The sequence below is a fragment of the Taudactylus pleione genome, unplaced genomic scaffold (assembly GCF_031769625.1).
Source record: "Taudactylus pleione unplaced genomic scaffold, aTauple2 ptg000913l, whole genome shotgun sequence".
Lineage (NCBI taxonomy): Eukaryota > Metazoa > Chordata > Amphibia > Anura > Myobatrachidae > Taudactylus > Taudactylus pleione.
The window spans coordinates 1,868,202-1,893,383 of NW_028285314.1; the positions used below are offsets into that span (position 1 = coordinate 1,868,202).

At 46.5% G+C, this 25,182-nt stretch overlaps 2 protein-coding genes across 2 annotated transcripts; one reads left to right on the forward strand and one right to left on the reverse strand.

The window, feature by feature from the left end:
* Positions 1-445: 445 nt before the first annotated feature.
* On the forward strand, positions 446-6,798 carry LOC148473780 (zona pellucida sperm-binding protein 3-like). Its single transcript, XM_088459506.1, has 8 exons — positions 446-960; positions 1,976-2,094; positions 3,161-3,264; positions 3,333-3,510; positions 3,585-3,705; positions 5,724-5,815; positions 5,892-6,025; positions 6,533-6,798. Exons 1-8 carry the CDS (start codon positions 478-480, stop codon positions 6,772-6,774), a joined length of 1,473 nt encoding a protein of 490 aa, XP_088315632.1. The 5' UTR covers positions 446-477; the 3' UTR covers positions 6,775-6,798.
* A 12,280-nt stretch (positions 6,799-19,078) lies between these two features.
* LOC148473781 (zona pellucida sperm-binding protein 3-like) lies at positions 19,079-24,860 on the reverse strand. Its single transcript, XM_088459546.1, has 8 exons — positions 24,314-24,860; positions 23,168-23,283; positions 20,743-20,846; positions 20,497-20,674; positions 20,302-20,422; positions 20,076-20,167; positions 19,879-19,997; positions 19,079-19,343 (listed from the first exon to the last, which is right to left on the reverse strand). Exons 1-8 carry the CDS (start codon positions 24,827-24,829, stop codon positions 19,105-19,107), a joined length of 1,485 nt encoding a protein of 494 aa, XP_088315672.1. The 5' UTR covers positions 24,830-24,860; the 3' UTR covers positions 19,079-19,104.
* Positions 24,861-25,182: the final 322 nt, after the last annotated feature.

The window sequence follows — 25,182 nt, forward strand, 5'->3', positions numbered from 1 at the left end:
TTGGATGGTTGGACAGAAAATCTTTACGTGTGTATGTAGCTTTAGACCAATCATTTTTTTTTTGGAGTATGTCAGATAGAAGGATTTATAGGAGGATGACTTAAAAACTCAGATAAAAGTAGGCCTACCATATTATCCCTTAAACTGGGACATGCATGGATTACACAGGTTCTGTGGCTCATTAATACCAGGTGAAATGCAGGCTTGAAATCAGCCAGCCACAGAGCCTGTGTAATTCATGAATGTCCCGGTTTAAAGGGATAGTATGGTAAGCGTAGGTTTAAGTGCATCTATGTAGCTAATCTATCATCTAATCTGTCTTCATATAAAATCTATCCACCATATCTTTGCTGAGAAAGGTGTTCAGGTGTGTGGGATCATTATCTGCCCCAGGTGGGGGTATTAGCAGCTGATGGGAGGGGTATAAAGGGCTGATCCCTGCATTCCTGTCCTTGTGCTGTGTGTCCTGCAGGCAGAATGGGGATGTGGGTGAGGTGGAGTTGGCTGCTGGTGGTTGCGCTGGTTTATGGATCAGGATTTGCCAGTGCTGGGGAGCATGTCTTGGTTAGGCGCCAGTCAGACAGTTGGTGGAGGCATTACCAGCCCTCTGTGGGGGGATCTCCTCGAGGGTCTCATGTGGGGGCTGCTCAGCCTGTGTCTCGCCTGGGGTCTCCCAGATGGGGTGCTCAGCCTGTGTCAGGAGCGGGGTCCCCTGTTAGGTATGATGGGGGGGCTGCTCATTCTAGACAGCTGGCACCACCCCAGAGCTTTCCTATCAGTGTGCAGTGTGGTGAGGACACAATGGTGGTGACTGTGATGAGAGACCTGTATGGGAATGGGAAGCTGGTGAAGGCCTCAGATCTGAGCCTAGGACCCCAGTCCTGCAAACCTGGTTCCCAGAGCACCGATACCAGTGTGGTCTTTGAGATTGGCCTCCAGGAGTGTGGGAATGCAGTACAGGTAAGTGGGGGATGGGGGGGGTTCCTTCCTGTGGTCTTATGGGGTAGGAGGGGCGGGGGGGAGATGTATGAAGCGCTATCTGCCCCTGTCATTATCAGTGCTGCTATCTACAAGATGGCAGTGCTGATTGGCAGCGCAACGTATGACCGGTCAGTGTGCCTGACTGTTCTGCCTGTTGTAGCTATTGACTTCTACAGCCTGGCAATGCCCTGTCCCCACAGCAGGGACAGCGCTGTCCCTGCTGCTGCGGTGACTACTGGCTTCAGGGCTGCATGTGGGATCTTGCGAGATCCCACGCATGCTCGGTGGAGCCGACTGAGACATGGCGCATCGGCACTAGGCTGATGCGCTGTGTACTCAGGCAGAGATTGCAGGAGGGGGAAGTTAACGCTCCCCTTCCCTGGCTGATGAGATGCTCATACATCTCATAGAGCTTCCTGCTTTGCCTTGGTAAAGAGGAGGCGCTGGAAGCAATATGGTGTCGCTTAACGTTCTGCTGTAATACACCCCTCCCCCCCCCCCCCCCCCCCCATGTCCCGTATCTGTTGTAGGTATGTAGTCTCTCCTAGCTGCAGCTTATGAATTGTTGTCATGGTCTTTGCCCTACATGCGATGAGCAGCTCTGAGTACTATGCAGCTAATATAGAATAAAACTAGTTGTACTGCGCTTCTGAATGTGAGTAATAGGGGCAGTGATCTATGTACATATTATCTTTGTGTCTGGCCAGTATATACTGCACTTCCCATACACGGGTACTGACCAGTTCCTTACAAAGCTGACACTTATTACCTGAGATGCCCTGGTGCGGATTGGTAATGTTAACAAATGCTGAGAAAGGAATTTGACGAGTCTCATTTACCAGGCAGGAGTGACCTGGAACATAATATTTTGAGAGATATATATTTAATATTACAGTGACATAACTTGTATTATCTGTCAGGGAGGACAACTGATCTGCATGTAGTATTTGGTGTCTGTGTAATAAATGGTTAATATTACTCTTCATGTCCTCAGATGACTGCAGACTCTCTGATCTACATAACTAGTCTGTCCTACAACCCAAAGCCCTCCAGCAGTGTCCCCATTACCCGGACCAACTCTGCCGTGGTCCCCATCCAGTGCTTCTACCCCCGGTGAGTGTGGGTCAGAGGGAGGGTTATAGCTTATTAACGAGTGGGAGCTGCCACACTAGTGACTCTCAGCCTTGGTCTGTGATGGAGAAGCTGTGCTCCTGTGTAACATTACGGGTTCTGGCTTCTGTTGGCCAAAAATGTAGCGTTCTGACAACAGTACAACCCCAGCCCCCCCAATGATTCCTCTGATCCCAGTATCAGGTCTGTGCCTTGTACAGATTAGGGCACCACCAGCGTATATCCTGTATAATGTAGTGATTTCCCTCCTGCACCAGCTATTATGCTGTATTGGTGACTGACATGTTCCCCTATGAGGCAGTGACGTTGGGATCTGACACCAGACGTCTTCCTCACTTCTGTGCACAAGGAGACTCTCAGATTAAGGCCTCCTTACTATACCCTGAGTGTCCATCACACTTCTTAGTATGGCTGACAGCGTTATTGTGTGGTTACAGGGGCTGGCACTCTGATAGCGATGCCATACTGCAGTGATATGCCTGGTGCAGTGCATGTTTCCCACCGGATGTAATATGACAGGTCTAAGGGGCTCAGGAAGAATAGATGCCCCCCCCCAATGTCTATGGGGGAAATATCAGTTATGCTGCTTTTACACTGAAGTTCCAGGTCTGAATTGGGATTTGGGACATGTTTCCATCCCGGATCAGACAAGGGCCAGACACTTGCCTACTGCAGCACCAACCCAGGGTATGGCCGGATTGACACCATTCACACCAGAGCTGGGTCTGAGTGACCCGGATCTGCTGTCTACACTGCAGGGTGGCTCTGGAACGACCAGTGTCCAACCTTGCAAGCTACCAGAGTTGGATCCTCTTGTCCTTGGACCTGACTTTACACAAATGGATCAAGAAATGTTGGTGAAAACTTTAATGTTGGTGCCTATGTTGCTATACCTAGTCCCATTCCTCTTCTTTTTTTTTTTTTTTTTTTTTTTTCTCCTCCCCATATTTTATGAAAAATAAATTTACCACCATGTGACCATTTTTTTACGGTTCTAATGGAGTGAAATCTGACCCCCAAACACCCCCCACCCCCTTGTCTTATACAGACATGGTAATGTGAGCAGTGAGGCCATCAAGCCAACATGGGTTCCGTTCCATTCCACCGCATCCTCAGAAGAGAGGCTATCCTTCTCCTTGCAGCTGATGATGGGTAAGTGAGGTGGTGGATATGATGGTGCTGGGTCTGGTTTGGTCTCTAACCCTCTGATTACCTTACAGATGACTGGAGCGCTCCCAGACCTTCCTCTGTCTTCCAGCTGGGGGACATGTTCTACATAGAGGCCTCTGTGGACACTCAGAACCATGTCCCTATGATGCTATTTGTGGATAGATGTGTGGCCACGCTGTCTCCTGATGTCCAGTCTGACCCTCACTATGACATCATTGCCTACAATGGGTATGTTATACCAGGGACTGTCCAGCTGCTGTGGTCATGGCTCCACTTTCTGCTAAACCTGTCCTGTTCTGCAGGTGCCTGGTTGACGGTAAGCAAGAAGATTCCTCTTCCGCCTTCACATCCCCAAGGACCCAGCTAAGCCAGCTCCGGTTTATGATTGATGCTTTCCGGTTCACTGGGACAGATGTCTCTCTGGTAAGGACTGATCTGTTCTACTGGTTACACCTTCTAGTGTGGGGGCATAATCTCCATTCTGAGAGGCAACTAAGGGTGCACAGAGTATAAACATCTGGGGGCATATTCATCGCACAATATTGTTACTGAAGTTGTTACAGTATCACCTTAAATTGCAAATCTTTTTTCTACTGCATTTATTCCTGTGTTGGGACCGAGCTTCAGAGAGCCCTGTATCACTACAGAGTTGGTATCAAAGTGGTTACTACTGCTATCACTGCTTCCGGACCCAGCCAGCATAATGCACTTACTGTGTATGTACCAGTATAGGCTGGCAAGGATGCCGGCCAAGGATCCCTCTTCAGGGTCAAGCTACAGAAAGCTTCATGTTCCAGAGCTGGGTACACGTCACAAGTTAGAAACCTATGGGAGCTGATTTTGTGATCTAACGTGGAGGGGACCCCATATATACACAGCCGGCCATAGGCATTCTATGCAAATGCCTGGGGGCATTCCACGGCTCTGCACTTCCCCCTGCCGTTGCCGGAGCTCAGCAGTCAGGTGACAGCCACAGATCAGAATGGGCTTCTGCACAGAAGCTCATTCTGGGCTGGCTACATGGGACAAGGAAGATGGCTGCAGGAAGGCAATACTGCGCATGCCCAGCTGCGGCCACTCCTCCCGTGGTCTCTTGCAGAGCTATGAGTGACAGACGGCTCTGGCTCCGTATTTGCCGCCCATGATCTGACCAGAGGCTCAGAGCATCAGAAGGCAGACACCAGAGAAGAGGGGGGCCAGGAAATCTGCTGCAGTCTCTGCACAGCGTCTTCTGACACTGTGTGTACAGGATGCAATGTCAGTTAGGGGGACAGGGGTGCAGCATGCTGTGCCAGGGGGGTATAGAGCATGCTATGCCAAGTGTCATACTATGACAGGGTGTAGAGCATGTTATGTCTGGGGAGTGTAAGGCTGTTTGTGGAGCGTGTTCTGACAGTCGGGGGTATTGAGCACCCCCTAACTGAGGAACTTTTTGTGACAGGAGGTGTATGGAACATATGACAAAGGGGATGTCTAAGGCATATAATTATGATGGGGTGTCTGGAGTGTATTATGATTGGTGAGGGATGTCTGGAGTATATTTTGGGGGTGTAAATCATATTATGATGGAAGTGTCAGATAAACACAAAGTACATACAAAAGGGGCGCAGACTAGCGTAATATATTTATAGAACAGGTATTGGTGTCACTCTACGGTCTTTTCAATAATTCACAATGGCAAATGTGTCAAGTCAACGCTTTGAGTTTGTTATAAAACTCGTCATCGGGACATATGTCCTGATTTTTATAATAAACTCAAAATGCTGACTTTTGCCAACGTGAATTATTGAGAAGACCGGAGAGTGACACCAATACCTGTTCTATCTACCTCTAAATGCGCACCACGACAAGTACTTTCCTTGGAATGTGTGTGTTCTGGATCCCCGTGGTCAGAATCCTGACACCGGCATTCCGACAGGGTTAGCATACCGATACTTGGCTGGTATGCGAACCCTCCCTCTTTGGTGCCTGAACCAATCGTCCTGAAACCCAATCCCGCCCCTTACCTTCAGGATTCCGATGCCAGTAATGTAAGTGTCGGCATCCTGACCACCAGGATTCCCAATGTATCCCATACACACGGTATGTCTGAGAACAATGTTTAGACATATCGTGTTGGCAGTATTTCTACCCATTGTGCTGTGTATGGGCGATCAGCCACACTTGCTGCAGAGGCTGATGGGGAGGGGGTCACTGTCACCCCTGCCCAGTGGAACCGCAGATGGTGGTTCAGTGTGTATGAGCAACCATAACCTGCAGATATCTATCGGGATTTTTTTTTTTGCAGAATTACTCGGCTATTGGTTACAGTAGTCAAATTGATAGCTTAGCTCATGATCTAATCAGGGGAATATTTAAGACTTGTGACTGTGCATCCCTAGCAGAAGCCCTGCACTGCCTTCTCCCATCTAATCACCTAAACTGTACCTGTCTTCTCCTAGATCTATATCACCTGTTACCTGAGAGCTGCTGCAGCCTCTCAGACCCCGGATCCATTGAACAAAGCCTGTTCCTACAGCAAAGCCTCTAGAAGGTGAGACACTGTGTAGTGCCCTGAGTTACGTTACTGGTGTAATGGGTAAGCTGGCTGACTTCTCCATTTCTCTTAGCTGGGCTGCTGTGGAGGGCGCCAATAACATCTGCCAATGCTGTGACACTGGGAACTGTGCTGCCCCTGCTGGTCAGAGCAGGAGATGGGAAGCTGTGCATGGGAGACCAAGAGGAATGGGGAAGAGAGAAGTCGGTGAGTACTTCATGTTGCCAGGCAATTAACTGCCATCTTACAGCCTACCTTCTACTTGGGGCATATGAAAGCCTGGCAATGCCAGGTCTTGGCTTGGTAAATACCCCCTTCTATAATACAGATACTGGTGTCAATAAGAGCTTGTGACTTAACCATGCACATAACTTGTTCCTCAGTGGTTATTGCAAAATGATTTTAGGAAGCTTCCCCCTCATTGCACCTGGTTAGAGGTTCCTTCCCGGTCTGTATGAGCTGTGTGCATGGCCTCACTACATGTAATAGCAGTTGGCACTTCCTGCCTTGGGAATTGAGTTCTAGGAAAGTCTTTGATATAACAGTCCCCCATGTGACCAGGGATCTTAGTAATGGCTTATGAGGATCTTTACATGTACACTAGATATAAATAGTCCCAGGCAAGTGTATCTACCAGAATAGCACTGGCTAAATGTCACACTTCTACCAGAAGTTCTGGCAGCTTGTATTAAAGCCTAACCTCTTCCCCTGCAGGTTCTCATCCAGAGGAACATGGACTGGCCACACTAGGGCCTCTTCTGGTGATTGGAGCTGAGTCTAACCCAGCCCCCGGTGTAGCCCTTAACCAGGCTTCCAGAATGACAGCAGGAACCAGGCCTCTAGAACTGTGGGTGTTGGTGGCCATTGTCTCCGTCAGTCTGGCTGTTGTAGCTGTTGGTCTTGTGGTGGTTGCAAAATGTGTCATAAGGAGATTCTCTCACAAAGAAGCTGTATAGCAATAAAAAATATTCAGGAAACCATTTCTGCATCCTTGTGTATCCTATAAACCTGGTACAACATATAATAGGACTTTGTAACTGACAAGGACTTTACAGTTTCTTTCTATAGCTCCCCCCTCCTGCGTGTTGGATATGTAATGCATTCTGACAACCATAGATTTTGCTGCCACAATGACACTTGGGATCCCACCTGAAAAAGGCCTAGGACCATAGGCTTAGAAACTGTCAGGCTTCAGGGGTTTAACAAATGCATAATGGGCCATCGGACAACTTTAATGTCTCTTGGTCTAACAGTTGGTTCAGCAGGTGTTGGGAGTCGGTGCACCCTGGGTGCATATTCCCCCTATTGGTCTGTCAGCCTGGCCATTGTTTGTCCTAAATGACTGTCAACATGTGACCCTGAGGCCCAGTGTTCTTAATCCCTTAAGTAATGTTGGTCCACAACTTGGGTTAATTGGTCAAAGTCATGGTCCTTTAAATAGTGCAAACCATTGGCAGTCATGTTAACCGTGACACCAAATCTGCTACACGAGACTATAACCATGAAATGCATAACCCCATGCAACATTCAAACCTAATCCTGGGAGGCAGGAAGTGGCTGTTGGTTTCTGTTCTAAATACAATCGCTCTACCCTGCTCCAGGATGAGTTTCCTTTAATAAGCAGGGAACCCTCTTACGGAAAACTACTAAGAACAGTTGCTAAAATAGTGCTGGCATATTTCATTGCAGTTTACAATTGGAAGCAGTACTACTACAAGACTGTAATAAGTATATATGCTTGCTTAGTAGGCTGGAAACCAAACCAACTAGAACTTTAGTGCTGGCTTGGGTCTTCCCACCCAGTTTGGAATGAGGTATAAGCAACCGTCCACCCCCTCCCCACCTGTCTCCAGGGCTGTTAGGAGTCTAAAGGGGGGCATCCACTACACTATTTTAGCAGGTGATTGAAGGATAATGACAGTTATCGTTCAATCTTTCAAAAATTGTTTATAAATCGTGCAGTTTGATAGTCAAAAATGCGTGCTCCCGCTGGTCGTTTGATCATCTCGTCAGTCAATTGAACATGCCTGTCAATTTCACTTGATCTATTAAAGATCGTTTGCAAATTGTTCAGACTGAAAGATAAAATTTCAAGGGAAAATCGTTTGGAGATCATCTAGTGGATGTGCCCCTTTACAGACCTGGAGATGGGAGTAGGTGTCTGGGAATTTATAGGCAAATGCAGTCCTTGACCACATAGAAAGTAATATAATAGAACTTTACTAGAGCTGCATGTTCAAATCACAAATTAAATAGGCACCGCCTGTGGATCTTTAAACTTGTCAACCAGTAATAAAACTATGCACCAACTAGAAGATCTGGAAAACATGCACTGTTAGGGGTGCATGCCTATATACCATAGGGTTAATTATTAATACTGTTATCCAGTGCATAAGGAGACGAATATGTACATGTATGCCCAGTCTGGTGCTAGGCTCTTCTGCTGCTCTCTCTGACTTGCTCCCATGAATAAAAGCATTCAGCTCAGACAGGCCCGAGGGAGGGAGGGTTTCCAAAGGCTTGATTTTTTTTTGAGTGAGTGTGGCCAGTTCATGAAGAGGGTAGAATAATAGCACTTATCCAGCTTTAATATGCGTCATATAAAGTATATTGTGTGTGTGAGATTCCAGAATATAGAGGGCCAGTGATCACAGTAAGCCATTAAATACAGCTGTAGGGCTAACCTTGAATTTTTTTTTTTAAGATGTAGGCACCTTTCCAGAGCATTCGAGCAAGTCTGGGGGAGCAGCAGAATGATCTAGCACTGCCCTGGAAATATATGTACATATTGGGCTCTATAGCAGTACATCCCTAACAGTGAATGTTTTCCAGATCGTCTAGTTGGTGCACATGATACATGTTAAAAGATCCACATGTGGTGGTAATTATATCATTTGTGATACTGAGCAGAACATGCAGCATTTGTAAAATTCTCTTACTATTTCTCATTGTGAGTGTGTGTTTTTCCAGGCAGCCAGAAACCCTCTGTTTGCCTATGTACTGCTGCATCTAATGGGTTACTGTGATCACTGGTCCTTTACATGCTGGAATTATGACAATACACAATGTAGGTGTGACTCATCAAAGCTGGAAAAGTGATTATGCCCTCTTCATGTACTGGCAACACTCAAGAAATATGCGTGCTCAGGTCTGATGCAGTATATATTGCTGTGCTTAGTGGTCCAGGAGACATGGAACTAAGCCACTAACTGGTCTGTGACACAGACTGCACCGCGTGTGTAGCGCTGACCGGACTGAGTTCGGTCAGCACTACACTGACAAACACACAGCCGCCGGCACCGGCAGCTGTGTGTTTGTTGTAAGCAGCAGCCAATGAGAGTCTGTCAGACTCTCATTAGCTGCTGCTGCGCCCACTGCGGGAGCCACTTCATCTTCTGGCTCCCACAGTGGGCAATGGGAGAGACATCATGATGTCATATGACGTCTCTCCCATAATGCAGAGCCGGGCCGGGAGGACAGGCGGAGGAGCAGATGGCGGGAGCGGGGATTCAGGTAAGTGTTTTTTTAATTTAGTTTTTTTATATTACGTGTGTATACGGGGGGGGGGGGGGGTGTGGCACTATTGGGGGCACTACAAGGGGGGGACTACTACTACTACTGGGGGCACTACAAGGGGGAGGGGACTACTACTACTGGGGGCACTACAAGGGGGAGGGGACTACTACTACTGGGGGCACTACAAGGGGGAGGGGACTACTACTACTGGGGGCACTACAAGGGGGAGGGGACTACTACTACTGGGGGCACTACAAGGGGGAGGGGACTACTACTACTGGGGGCACTACAAGGGGGAGGGGACTACTACTACTGGGGGCACTACAAGGGGGAGGGGACTACTACTACTGGGGGCACTACAAGGGGGAGGGGACTACTACTACTGGGGGCACTACAAGGGGGAGGGGACTACTACTACTGGGGGCACTACAAGGGGGAGGGGACTACTACTACTGGGGGCACTACAAGGGGACTACTACTACTACCGGGGGCACTACAAGGGGACTACTACTACTACCGGGGGCACTACAAGGGGGGGTGGGGGACTACTACTACTGGTGCCACTACAAGGGGGGTGGGGGACTACTACTACTAATGGGGGCACTACAAAGGGGGGGACTACTACTGGAGGCCTGCATAAGGGTGTTCTCTCCTGTGGCACACGGGGGCACTATGACAGGGGGCTGTCCTACTCTTTATTTTTACCTTACATTAATCCCATATGGACCCGCCTCCTCCCTGGAACACTTGAGGGGGGGTGGGGTGGGGTGCCGTAGCACGCATATTCTTCGACACCCTGGCTACACGTTACTCCTCTGCCAGGGCCGCCTGCATGCATTTGCCAGCCAGCCCCTGTCCACATTAGTCCTGCCTCTTGTAGTAATGCCCTTTACACAAACAAAACTGTAAAACAAAATACTCATCTTAAGCCCTGCGGCTATCTGACTGGCTGCTCCTCAGAACTGTTGGAGAGACATCATGACAGCTCTCCCATAGTGCCCACTGCGGGAGCTCAGGAGTGAACGCCGGCTGCTGTAGGGAAGGAGCTGGATGCCCAGCAACTCCCTGCAGGGCTGAGTAAGGTGGGCTGAAGAAGGCAGAACTGGTTCCATCTCCAAATAGAACTGAACAGATCAGTCGCTAGAAGAGCAACCCCATACTAGTTCTGCAGCTGCTGTCAGTCATGATAGTACTTCAACATTTACTAAAGGTGGTTAAGGGGAAAGAAGGCTTAAATAAGGATGCCTGAAATCTAAACATTATTTCACAATGTAAAGAGAAAAAAATCCTCTCTAACAATAACAGGAAAATATACTGTTAAAAAAATGTAAAATTGCAAGTATGCCATACACCACATGCAGTGGTAAGGACAGGCTCAGACCATTGCTTGTCCTTGTGAGTGGGGTGGGTCCTGTTACAGTTGTTCATGCACTAGCATGCCTATAGCTGACACTGGGACCAAACAGTCAGGCATCTTCTGTAACCTTTGTGGAAGCGCAACTGGCTAAGGAAGATATTTGTGTATCTGATGCCGCTGAGGATGATGATGAATGTATTGGACAAGAAGAAGTTGATACAATACGGGAGGAGGATGTTTGTGACAAAGTAAGGCTAGGTACACATCAGGTGATATTGGGACCATACAGGGGTGGATCTAGAACAAAATGACAGAGGGGGCACCATGACAGGGTGTGGTCTATAATGGAATGCTGTATCCACAAGCCACACCATTGTTGGAGAGGCAGAGGGGGACACCAAAGGAAGGCAGTGGGTGACATAAGAAGATGACGGGGATAGGCAGTGGGTTACAGGGGAGAGATAGTGGGTGACAGGGAGAAGGTGACGGTGGGAGATGGAGAGGAAGTGGGAGACAGGAAAGGGTAATGGGGAGAGGCAGTGGGTGACAAGGAGGAGAAGGTGATGAGGAGAGACAGTGGGTGACGGGAGAGGAAGTGGGTGACAGGGAGGAGAAGACGGGGAGAGTCAGAGGGTGACAATGAGAAACAGAGAGTGATGCCTTCGAGAGATAGAGGGTGACAGGAGGCGCCTCTGTAAACAAGAAATCTTCTGGATATTCAACATGAACAGTTTGTTTCCAGATGGGTTAAACGAACAAATAGAACTGAATACTGTGTTTTAGTATTTAAGATAATTGGGGCAATTTATAACCATGATGGGTTCTCTCCGATTGACATAGTTTATTTATATCTCTTTCACTACTCTACCTGTTCTATGTTTGATTAGTAAGTCCTTTGCTATATGTAATCATTCCATCTGTGCTGTCCTCTTATTTGTATTAAATGTTGGTGATATTCTAAGGTGAGACTATGTGGGTAACCAATTGATCTATTTATTCTCATCTTTCCTTTTATTAGATATTAGAGTAAATTTATGCTTGTTATAATAATTTTTGTGTGAAAGAAATTCCATCTGAGCCTATTATGATGGGTAATGAATATAAATGCAAACACACATATAGGAAAACAGAATAGAAATGAATAATAAAAAATATTGTGCATCATGAGCAATTTATATGCACTTTATGAGCTGTCTTTCATATTCTATGTATTATAGATATTTATAAATAATATCTCACTCCATCTAGGAAAACTGTATAATGGTGCATACACACGGTCAGATTTTTCCTTCAGATATGAACGATAACGATTTAAAAATTCATATCTGAAGGAAAATCTGACATATCTGACATGCCTGAACGATGGACGATCAACGATGCGCGTTCCCGTTTGTCAGATAACGATATCTGACATCTGATGGGTTTGCAGTCAGACTTGGACGATTCCATTCATTTTAATGCAGTCAAAAATCGTTCAATCGTTCAAATCGTTCAAATCGTTCTAAACTTTGGTAAAATCGTTCAAATCGTTCAATCGTTCATCTGACAAATCTGACAAGTCTGACAAATCTGACCGTGTGTACGCTCCATAAGGCAATTCCTAGGTTCAGTGTGGTATGCTTTTCTCCTCTAAATGTCTCTCATTGTTTTTCCTTTTATGGAAACATAGTATCCCAGTCAATTAGCTTGAATTAGACAAAGCTGCAATTCATTAACGTTTTTAGAATACTATTTAAGTGTTAGGATTGTACCACAATGCATCTGCCTTGACAAAGACGTTTGTGACATCGAAACGCGTAGGTACTGTTTGGATCGATTGTACCCCTTGGGATTGTCAGGATCCAGTACTTATTGTTACAATTCACGGCAAACCAGCTTCCTCCCAGACTTGGAACTCCACAAGTTAGCCGCCCACAGACATCAGGCGACTACCCTTCAAACCCGTGCCTGCACATTCATTTGAGCCGGCGCGAGTAGAGAGGGCGGAGACGGAGGATAGAGACGGCTCCCTTCACCTGATGGTAATATTCCAACACTGCAGGAACAGAAGGTGATTCTGAGAAATATCTGGGAGCTACTCACCATTTGCTGGAGCATAGGAGGTACATCTCCCACAAAACTGGTTTTAAGAATGTGATGATAACATGTAAAGTTCCATATAGTTACCGGTTTTACCACTTATAAATACAGATGAGATACGGGATGTGTCCAAGGTGGGTTACTAATATCCTGCAACCTGTGCAGTCCCTTTTTCCTTAGTCTCCAAAAACACAGTTCATACCAGCGGGCTCTGAGAAAGAACAATCATGCTATATTGCATATATGCTAATTAGCAATTTTTATTCTTTATTGTGCATTTATTTTGCATATATGTATATATATTTTTAGTGTTGTTTTATTATGTATAATAAATTGTGCATTTATGAAGATATCCACACGACTCTCTTATATACATAATTTATAGATATCACACATGCGCCGTTACCGCTTTACTCCGAGCCGGGATTAGACAGTCGGAAAGCCGGCGGTCGGGATTCCATCCATCGGCTTCCCGACTGCTTCCAGTCAGGGACATAGGGACCAGTGAGTGGCATAGGGAGCAGTCAGGGGCATAGAGAGCGACCAGAGGTGTCAGGGACATAGGCAGCAGTCAGAGGTGTCAGGGACATAGCGAGCAATTAGTGGCATAGGGAGCAGTCAGAGGTGTCAGGGACATAGCGAGCAATTAGTGGCATAGGGAGCAGTCAGAGGGGTCAGGGACATAGCGAGCAATCAATGGCATAGGGAGCAGTCGGGGCCAGCAGGTGACAGGCCTGTTGTGCAGCATATTGCAGGGCATGGGGCGGTACCAAGCGACCCACGGGTGTACCTCCGGCAAGCAGAGACAGTGAGTGACTGACCTGAAAGAGACAGCACCAGTCTTGCGCCCACTGGCACCCCCGTGTCCCATGCTACGGCACCTGTATCTTCCTTTCCTCGAAAGCACTGCAGAGCACGGAACCCCCGATGATACTGCGATTGGAGTGGCAGCTTCTCATTGGCTCATACTGGCGCTGGATTAGTGTAAACTGCAGTGCACTGTCTACTGCAGCAGCAACGATGACCCGGTGCTCCCGGGGGTGCTCCATCCATTCCAGCAGCGCAGGTCAGAGGGGAGGATGTCAGAGGGGGGATAGAGAGAGGGGCAGACAGAGGGAGGCAGTTAGTATTGTAGGGGGTGAAAGAGAGAGGGAATCAGTGAGAAGGGCAGGAGGTGAGAGAGGGGAGCAGGCAGGGAGAAGCGGGGGGTGGGTGAGAGGTACAATGGGGTGATATGGAAGCAGGGACCCAAGGGGGTGGAAGATGTATATAATACATACATATACTCACAAGCCAGGGAGGACATAGTATATTACAATAAATGTTTCATCCGGTCTTCATTTCAATAAAATGAAATGGTATGGGCGAGGGCATTCTGCACATATTCCTGTTGCTTCTTCTGTAAAGTTATAGAGAGGTTATGCCCCTTACCACAGGAAGCTGCGCCACTTTTTTTTGGAAGGCGCACACCTAATGTCCACCAACATTCTTTCTTGCACAGGACACCAAAATGTCTATGTACGGCTCTGACACTCTGTACCGGGCACTAGTGATTCAGACTGAATAAAGCCGATTTTGCTGCTTGATCATCGAGTTACCAAGATAATCAGTTTCTGAAAAACATATTAATTTTGTTCTGGACCAAGTAAATTCCTTGGTAGGTTGATTTCTAGGTCATCTTTGTGTTATCTACAGTACGTGGCCTCCTAATCTCAGGTGCCCAACAGGGTCTTGAAAAGCAGATTACTTGCCCACCTTGTAATGATGTCCCTTGGGTATGTCATGTTCTGTTCATGGAACCTGGATACCTGTCACTAGGACTTCACTTAATCTGAGTTATTCTGGACTTGGTGCACTACAAGTTCCAGCATTCCTATTAATGCATCCAATAGCTCTTCTGGGATCTCTCACCTGTCTCCCTGGACTCTGAGAAGCATTTCCTAAGCACACTTCTGATATCAGTTCTAAATACTGCATCTCTTCCAGACAGCTACAAAACATGGTGCAGGGCCCTGAAACTGACCCTACACATAGGGATTCCACCCGTCCAGGTGAGCGGCGCACACACAAACCTCACATGACAGAGGTGATGGCCCAGACCGAAGCATTGCACTGATCACAGCACGTCATCAAACAAGCAAAAGACCCTGGGGGGCTCCTCAATTATAGTCCAAGTTTCTGATCACTCTGCTACTCAGTTAGATGGAGCCTGTAACCCACAGTAGCAGTAACATACCTGCATATACAAATTTAGCCCCAATATGTTTACAAGGGGAGTATGACTCCCTTCATGAGGGTGCAACAGAGGCTATGTAGGGGCCCAAGGATACTGTTAGAATTTATGCGCGCACACACACACACACACACACACACAGGTGTTACTGCAGAGTTACATGGCCACACATACAAGTAGATGACTCAACCTATGAGCCGCTTAGTTACTTTACCTTCTATACCTCAGCCTAACACCACTGGTACATGTATCCTGGTAATGGAGGGAAGAATGCTTCTATACAGCTCACTAGCCAGAGTGTGCTGCAAATGGGTAGCAGTGCAGGGAACTGCAATGCAGGAAATTAACTGGATCTCCTGTAGTCGCTGAGTAGAAGACTCTTCTCCCACCATGTCACATGTGCACTAGAGAATCAGCATGGAGGCCAGACCTCCCTGCAGACTCTGGGTCCTAATGCCTAGCATGTATGCACAGTGAGACAACTAACTTTATTAGAGTCGAAAGACCATGGCCTTAAATCTGACAGAATGGCCGTAACCTTATTGTTGTTTCAGCCATACCCCGACATTATTTAATGAAGACATGGTAACCTAACATACATGACTGCTGTTATTACCGTTATAGGCTGCACTCACTGGGTATATAAACATACACAACTTCTATGCAGCCACCTCCGTCTGTCACGCTGGACACAGTGTCACACACAACCTTCGCACTTGGGGCCATATTCAATTAGTTTTGCACGCCGCACTTTGCCGACATCGTGTTTTGGGCGTGCAAACTTCCCGTGCATGTCCCCCCCTATTTGCCGTACTCCATTCCAGAAGATGCGGAAGTGTCCCAGTGAATGAGGGACAGGCGAAAAGTGCTGTCACAATTGGGGAAATCAGCCTGATACCCTCAAATAGATGCACTAACATTGGGGACCAGTCTAGATGTGCCCTAATAAAACTGTAAAGACTTAAGTTGTGTCAATTGCTTCTAATTAGCGTATTTGCACAAGTGAAGAATAAAGTAGTATTTTTTTGTGAAAATAAGTATTCCTGTGAAATTTGGGGTACTTTAAAACTATGCTTGCACCCATTTTCAAGACCCCCAAAGAGTCTCTAGTTCTTCCGTTTGTACCCCCACCTTCAAAGTACTTTTTTGGGGGTTCCTCACTTTTGATGCAGTTATCCTTTGGATGGCTGTCTCAAGGGTTCTGAGTGGTTTCCCCACCTTTCACTCCCCCCCCCAAAAAATAATAAAATTTTGCACTTCTGCTATTCAAAGGCAAACCTTTTTGGCGTATTACATTGCATTGACTTTCCACGTAAGCAAAAACCATCTGGAATTAAATACAAAGATAAGTTCCCAACTGCCAAAAAGTTGCAACCCACAATACTTTTTCGCAGACCTCAGCTAATTGAATACAGGCCTTTGTTTCAAATAAAACAGTAGTAAGTTACATAATGCATCTCAGGTGCACCATGCTCTGTAACAGCTGGCCCCACACCCCACGATTCTGTCCAACTAGTTGGAAAATATGGTAATGTATGGGAACAAGTGACAGACATTTGCTTCCAAACACTGGACCAACCAATACAGTTGGTCAGACATTATGGGGGGGGGGGGGGGGGTCATTCAGACCCGGTCATTAGCGCCGATGCGCTCGGACCGGGTCGATGGCCCCCCACAGAGCATGCGCACGACGGCGCGCGCATGCATGAGACCCGCTACGACCAACAGCACCGGTCGTAGCGGGTCTCGATCCAAAAGCGGGCGAGCTGTCGATGTTGATTGACAGCTCGCCCCGTTTGTAAGGTGGGCCGGGGGGGGGGGGGGTAGTAGCTGCCCAAACTGAGGCCCCACTGACATCACTACTGATGTCAATGGAGAGCTTCTGGCTCAGACAGAGCCAGGTGGTCTCCGGGGCTTACGACAAGTGAGACTCTACCCTAGGGTCTCGTCGTAAGCCCTGATGGTCTGACCATCGCGACCATCACCGGAGCAACAGAGGCGGGCGGTCAGGATGCAAGCGGCTGCCCAGTTTCTGAGCGACCGCTTGCATCCTCCGACCGCCTCTGAATGAGGCCCCAAGTCTGTTTGATTAAACCAATTTGTCTGAATAACCATTCGTCAATTTTCCAGAGCAAACAGTAAATTGTTATTTGCCCTCACTCTAACCAGCCAACTGGTCGGATAGAGTCTTAAAAAGGTGTATGGCCAGCTTAAAAGCTTTATTACTGGGGTAAGCAGCAGGTATTGCTGCAACTGTGAGTAGGGGGATTTACAGTATCCAGTATTGTGTATCAGAATAGGAGCTGCTGCATATAGGTAGAGATTAACATGCATCAGTTAGATATTAGGGGCACTAGTTTAGTCTGTTATCTGCCTTTAATGCCCACTGTAGGGTGCAGGGTCAGTATTTATTTACAGTTTCTTATATAGCGCAGCATATTCCGTTGCGCTTTACAATTGTAAACATTAATAGAACAAAACTGGGTAATGACAGATATATAGGTAGGAAGGCCCTGGCTTGCTTACAATCTATAGATAGACATATGTGGGATATAATACAGCCCTCTTCCCCCCCAAAAAAATCAAGTTACTTATAGCTGCAGAGAAGGGTGGTCATGTTCCTCTAGTACCCCAATATCAGGTGTATTCTGGAGGCATACTGATTCTGGACCCAGCCAGTATACATGAAAATGCAGACACTAACTCACTAGGAACCAGTGACACCACAATGGCATTATATAGAGGGGGGGGGGGGGTCTAAAGCTGGGTACACATGAACTGCAGAATCATGTAGTCATACAACAATGCAATATTGAAGGCACTTCTGCACTGTCTCCAGGGTGCGTACCATCTTAGGTACAGTGTTAAAGTGCCACATGATGTGTTACTTGCCCTTGTTAGAGACCTGAAATTACATGCACTAACCAGTCTACATACAGGACCAGATGGTCCTCTGTATGCTCCACTCCATCGTCAGTGTATAACAGTGAGAACGGGAGCACAATAAGTCAAGCCCATGGTTAAGCTGTACCTGGCTGTAGAGTCTACTACACATTAATGCCACTCATGCCTACTACTAGAATAGTAGTCACATCTCAGATACATTGTTACATGCTTAATGTAACTACACATAATCTTACATGTAGTCCCCTCTGATATGAGCACATCAAAGAGGAAGATGCAACCACGCAATTTGTCAAAATTAATTGGGTGTACACATTATGCAATGGGCATTCACTGGATCACTAGACTGAACATCTTATAGCAGAGGTTCCCAAATGTGGCACTCAAGGCTCCAACAGTTGAGGTTATAAAGATCCATGGTTGAGCACAGGTTGTTAAACCAAATTGACTAAGGTACTAATTAAGTCTCCTGTTGTCAAGCATGGAGATCCTTAAACCCTGGACTGTTAGGTTCCCAAACATGGTCCTCAAGGAACAGGGGTGCTTTATGAGAGATGGGGGGGCCTGTGCAACCTCCTTTTGGGCCCCCTCCTCAGCACTGTAGATTCTGGTTTCATGCCAGAATCTACAGCACATGCCTCTGGTAAAATGGCAACCCGCACCTACTTTCCCGGGGACATCTTTTCCGCACATGCGGAAAAGAGTGGGAAAATGACGGCAGCCATTTTCCCCAGTGAGTTTGCTGCTCTACAGCACCAGTCGGGCGCTGTGGAGCAGCACTTTGTGAATCGGCGGAGAAGTATAATTACTTATGGGTGTGCAGTGTGGACCCAGGGGCCCGTGTGCACTGCACACCTTGTACCCATTGTAAAGATGTCTATGTCAAGGAACCCTGTCGTATAGTGTATACCCAGTTTATGCATGGCCTTGGTCATTGTATAGTTGTAGCCATCAGAAGAGTTGATCCCAGCACGTTGGACCTTCACAAGACAGGTCTACTGCATCCAGGCACACAAAAAGTTATTGCTTTCAGAGTGTACAGTACAACATATCCAACAAGCAAGAGGGAGCTTAATACAGATACAAAGACAATGGGGTCCTATATTCACCATTTGAGTACCCACTGGTCTATATTAGGACTTTTGTTTTTTAGATACATGAGGACAAGACAGATTGTTCCCTGAATTTTGTTTATTTCTATACAACTTCACGGCGCAAGAATCTCTCAAATACATATTGTCCAACCACCACAAGACCAATAACTACAACAGCCAGGCTGATGGAGACAATGGCCACCAACACCCACAGTTCTAGAGGCCTGGATCCTGCTGTCATTCTGGAAGCCTGGCTAAGTCCTTCAGGGGCTGGGTTAGACTCGACACCAATCACCAGAAGAGGCCCAAGTGTGGCCAGTCCATGTTCCTCTGGATGAGCACCTGCATAGGAGGAAGGGGGTTAGACATTAATATGAGTAATCAGAACTTTAATGAGATCTTTCTGCCAATGTGACAACTGTGTACCAGGCACAGCTTGTATGTTACACCCTATACCCTCATTGGCAATAATGCCAGCGGTATGTCACCATATTGCTTTACAAGTTAACATTAAACTCTGCACAAATAACCCGATTGAGTTATGGCCATGCTGGTGGTTTAATAGCCGCTATCCAGGAGTTGCTTCCCCTTTATCATCAGTGATTTAGCCTCTGGAATAAGGAGTTCAATATGCATTGCCCTCATCTTTTGGCTATGGATCTGGCTTCAGCAGATGGCCTCAGGGGGCATGCACCAGCACCCTGATATAAGGGTCACACTAGGCAGCCACCTCCAATACCCAGCATCGCAGTAACTGTATCATACATAAAGCTTCTAGCACAGCGATATGGGCTATGGACAGAACTAGCCGAGGACAATACAAATAGGCTTAATGTACACTATAATTAGACAGTTATAAGATATCCAAGGAACTCACCGACTTCTCTCTTCCCCAATCTCCTTGGCCTCCCAGAGTCCCAACTCCTGCTCTGACCAATGCAGTTCCCAGTGTCACAGCAGCGACAGATGTCATTGGAACCCTCCACAGCAGACCAACTAAGAGTAATGGAGAGGTCATGCAGCAGTCTACTAGACAATCACATTGTGCTGAGGTTCACACAGCTAGAGTCTCACCTTCTAGAGGCTTTGCTGTAGGAACAGGCTTTGTTCAATGGATCTGGGGTCTGAGAGTCTGCAGCAGCTCTCAGGTAACAGGTGATGTAGATCTAGGAAGACATTTACAGTAAAAAGTTTAATAGGGAATGTGGGGTTTCCACCATAGGTGCACACAGATCAATGAAGCAGTCAGATGTTCTACTATGGTGGAGTCAAGCAAAGCAGTTTAAATAAAGTCCCTCACCAGAGAGACATCTGTCCCAGTGAACCGGAAAGCATCAACCATGAACCGGAGCCGGTTTAGCTGGGTCCTTGGGGAAATGAAGGCAGAAGAGGAATCTTCTTGCTTAGCATCCACCAGGCACCTGCACAACAGGACAGGTTTAGCAGAAAGTGGAGCCATGACCACAGCAGCTGGACAGTCACTGGTATAACATACCCATTGTAGGCAATGATGTCATAGTGAGGGTCAGACTGGACATCAGGAGACAGCGTGGCCACACATCCATCCACAAACAGCATCATAGGGACGTGGTTCTGAGTGTCCACAGAGGCCTCTATGTAGAACATGTCCCCCAGCTGGAAGACAGAGGAAGGTCTGGGGGCACTCCAGTCATCTGTAAGGTAATCAGAGGGTTAGAGACCAAACCAGACCCAGCACCATCATAGCCACCACCTCACTTACCAGTCATCAGCTGCAAGGAGAAGGACAGCCTCTCTTCTGAGGACACGGTGGTGCTGAACGGAACCCATGTTGGCTTGATGGCCTCACTGCTTACATTACCATATCTATGAAAACAAAAAAAAAGTTTTACTCAGAGCCAAACCTATACTTCATAAAGTTGTAATGGTTGTGGCTGTACATTGAATTTTATTTTTTTTTAGAAATGTACTCCTTGGGACTCTGTACTATTGATACAAATTTTCCAGAATTTGTCTTTTGGCATAACACAAAATACAGGATAGTTTGGATTGAGTTTTCAATATTGTATCTCTTAGTAAATGAGTGGTCTATTCATTATCACTCAATGTCTACAAAAGCAGGTGAAAAATTTACATTTTCAGGAAATTCATATAAAAAAAAAAAGGTAAAGCAGGAGATCTCTTAAAAATGGCCCACTAGTAGGTGGACAGAAATTAATCAAGCTCCAAAAAAAATACAATATTTTCAGAGCTTGGCTGCGGGAGCATTCGCCATCTTCAGATGGCATTTGTTCCCACTCAATGTACACCCAGCTCCTTCCCTATGGAAAGGAGTCCCAGGTTGTGAAGAGAGTTCCTTTTGGATCCCTCCACCTCTGTTTGGCTCCTTCCGCCAGACACTGGGACTTTTGTGCACTGCTCCGAAAGGAGCACTGAAAAGATTCACTGACACAGGATATTCAGATCAGATGTCTCCATGCCAGGCCAATGATGAATTGATCCGGCACTTGCTGCAAGATAGAACGTCAATTGTCTGGGTCCACTCAGACACTGATATGTAACAGAGCCCCTAGAAAGAAACTGAGGTATGTATTCTTGATGAGAGTTCAGGGAGAGGAGCAATAGAGGAATAAACCAGATTCTTAAACACTTTTAGGAACTGTTAGTGAACTACGGAAACTTTAAAGGTGTCAGAATTTGCACAGGCTCCTCAAGTCCAAGGTGTGTATACACGTATATACATATATTGCACTCCAACGCAAACAATTATATATGTATGCATATATAAATAGATCTCAAAGCCTATATTGCAGGAAAAAACATATAGCACTAATCTGGCAGCTTATCTTGACTCAAAGTTACAGTATACATATCAATCCAGTAGCTGGCGCACCAAGACAAATACTAGACATCATGAAGTTGCTGCACGTGTTACTTGCAACCTTTCAATATTACCATAGGTTTAGAGGCTTGCTCCTGAGTTAGTGACCCCAAGCATCTGTTTTTTCCCTGAATGAAAGACTACAAATATTGTTTACAGAGACTTATCAATATCTAGTGTCAATATAAAATTTACATCACAATATTAGATGCCACTACTTTGTCATTGTTCAGCAGAACCAATTTTACAGACATCCACGCAAGCAAAGCTGCGGGCAAATGCTAATATTTATTAAATGACAAGTCAGGTAATAGGCATCAAGGGGATTGTAGGATTCATCAAATAAAGCCATGGAGGTTCCTGGAGGGCAATTCCCCACCCCCATTTAGGTTGGATTTGACTTAAAACATCAGCATGCACAGAAAGCAGATTAAGGCATGGCACAAGAGTCATTGTGTAGAAGAAAATCTGCAGAGGCCATTTATGTTGTCAGCAAACACACATTTTAGAGTTTACTACTTGCAAGTCTTCTAATGTACAGAAAGTAGTTAGTGCCAAGCCCAACCAACAGTGGCCAGCATTAGTTCATGTTACATTTTCAAAGGAAGCTGTAGCTTAGTTAATGAAATGTATCCAAACAGATATTTAGCGCTTTGAAACCCAACCCCTTTCCCAAAACTCGATCTTTGGCACTTGTGATGTAAACCTGGTGCAATGTACCACAGAGGGCCTTGATGCAATACAAAAAGCATAGACCTCACAGCACAAAACAGGGAAATATCTTTTACCCAGTTTAACTATAGGATGATACTAATCTCATATCATGGGCAAGATAATGATCGCTCAGAGCCTACGGCAAATACATTATGAAGCCAAGTAAAATGCATTGTTCTCTGTAAGCTGGAGTTTGTACTTGCAACCCCCCCCCCACCCGTGATCCCATTCTCATAGACCGCTTTAGCCAGTAGGTCTGAAAGGACGAAGGGCCACATAATAGCCACATGAGCAGTTTGTCATTACCATACATCGTTCCCCACATTTATTCACCTGCCATACATACCAGATGTACCCATAGGATCTTACAACTCAGAACTTGCGTGCATCAGTTATTTGGTTCAGGAGACTGATAACAGACTATGGACACTAAGGGCAAAAGGTTTTCATCTATAGCAACTCCTACTTAGCAATATCACCATCTGGAGTGTAATATATTCAATGGACAACACCCATCACTAAGGTAGACTCCTTGTAGCGAAACCATATAGCTCCTTGTATTGCCGGCTCAACACTACTGGCGTGTACTCACCGGGGGTAGTAGCACTGGATGGGAACCACAGCAGGGTTGGCTCTTATGATGACTGAGCTGCCGGAAACTGGGTTGTAGACCAAGCTGGTTATATAGATCAGCCAGTTTGGAGTCACCTGTGAAGGAAGGTAGTAGTGAGGAGGCTTTATTACCCTGTTTGGGAACATTTGTCCAGTTAGAACGTTACTTACCCAGTAACTAGGTGAACCCTTACAGGCACAAGCACATTCCCACCCCCAAGCTTTGATGCTCTGGTCTTAGTATTGTAGGGGGGTCTTCTCTAGAAGATTAGGCAATAGGAAGATTATAAACCAGCAGTGTACAGCACTGTATGGGAGGGGTGGGCAGGGACCGGGTGCCATGTTACTAGTCTCAGGTGATCAAGTAGAGTCAATATGCTGACATCTGCCAGTCTCTTATGGGTCTCATCACAGGAGATCAGTCAAATATCTGCCTAGTACCAATGTACCATAACCTCCAGATTGTGCTAGTTTCTGGCCAAATCACTAACCAAATTATAGGCTCCAGTTTATGTGCATTTATACCCAGGGGGAAGCTGATACCAATCTGCAAATCCATAAAACTCCTAAGTGTCTCCTTGTGTCTGACACCAAGTACAGTTTTCCAAGAGACATTTAAAAGAGCAGACACTGCTAAAGTAATCATCTGTAGATGCAGCCTCACTGGCTGAGGATCAGGCACGGCTTGTAATACCACTCTAGCGGGTATATATTTGCTAAAGTGCAGGTTTTTAGAAGTGGTGATGTTGCCCATAGCAACCAGATTCTACTTAACATTTATCTAGCACCTTCTAGAAGTTATCTAGAAGGTGATTGGTAGCTATGGGCAACATCTCCACGTTAATATACCCCCCCTCTGTGTCACATCATTAGCACAGGGGCCTCTATAGCAGAGCGAGTACAGTAACTGGTCACCATAAAGGGAGGCCCCATTAACTGGGAGGAAGAGGATTGCAATTGGCTATTTATCATCAAGTTCCTCCTCATACACAGGTGCTAAGTGAGGAAATATAAAGGTAAATTCTCCCTATTGAAGTCTACAGCATATAAGCCAGGAGATGACGGAATACAGTACAACTGAAAATAGTCAATATTCCTGAGAGAGACAAGTCCTACCCCCACTTACCTGTAACTCGCTCCTACAGTCTTGCACTTTATTTTTAAACACCATGACAGTATCAGTGCTCTGAGGGCCAGGCTTGCAAGGTCCAAGGCTCAGCTCTGCATCTCTCACCAGCATCCCATTCCCATACAGGTCTCTCATCACAGTCACCACCATTGTGTCCTCACCACACTGCACTCTGATAGGAGAGCTCTGGGGTGGTGGCAGCTCTCTAGACTGATCAGGCCCACCAACAAACCTAACAGGGGACCCCCATCCTGACACAGATGGAGCCCCCCATCTGGGAGACCCCAGGCCAGAGACAGGCTGAGCACCCCATCTGGAAGACCCCAAGCCAGAAACAGGCTGAGCAGCCCCTACATGAGACCCTCTAGGAGATCCCCCCACAGAGGGCTGGTAATGCCTCCACCAACTGTCTGACTGGCGCCTAACCAAGACATGCTCCCCAGCACTGGCAAATCCTGATCCATAAACCAGCACAACCACCAGCAGCCAACTCCACCTCACCCACATCCCCATTCTGCCTGCAGGACACACAGCACAAGGACAGGAGTGCAGGGATCAGCCCTTTATACCCCTCCCATCAGCTGCTAATACCCCCACCTGGGGCAGATAATGATCACATTCCTTCCTACTTAAACACAGGTGATAATTTAGAGCACAGGTTCTCAAACTCGGTCTTCAGGTCCCCAAACAGTGCATGTTTTCCAGATCTCTTCACAGAATCACAAGTGAAATTATTAGCAGGTGCTTGTTGAAGGTGCGTTTTTAACGCTTTTTAAGACCTCACTTTAGCAATTTTTAACCACTCTAGCACCCATTTTCATGTAACCCAAATTTCCCAAATTTGCTGGGACTACTTATTTTTGGCA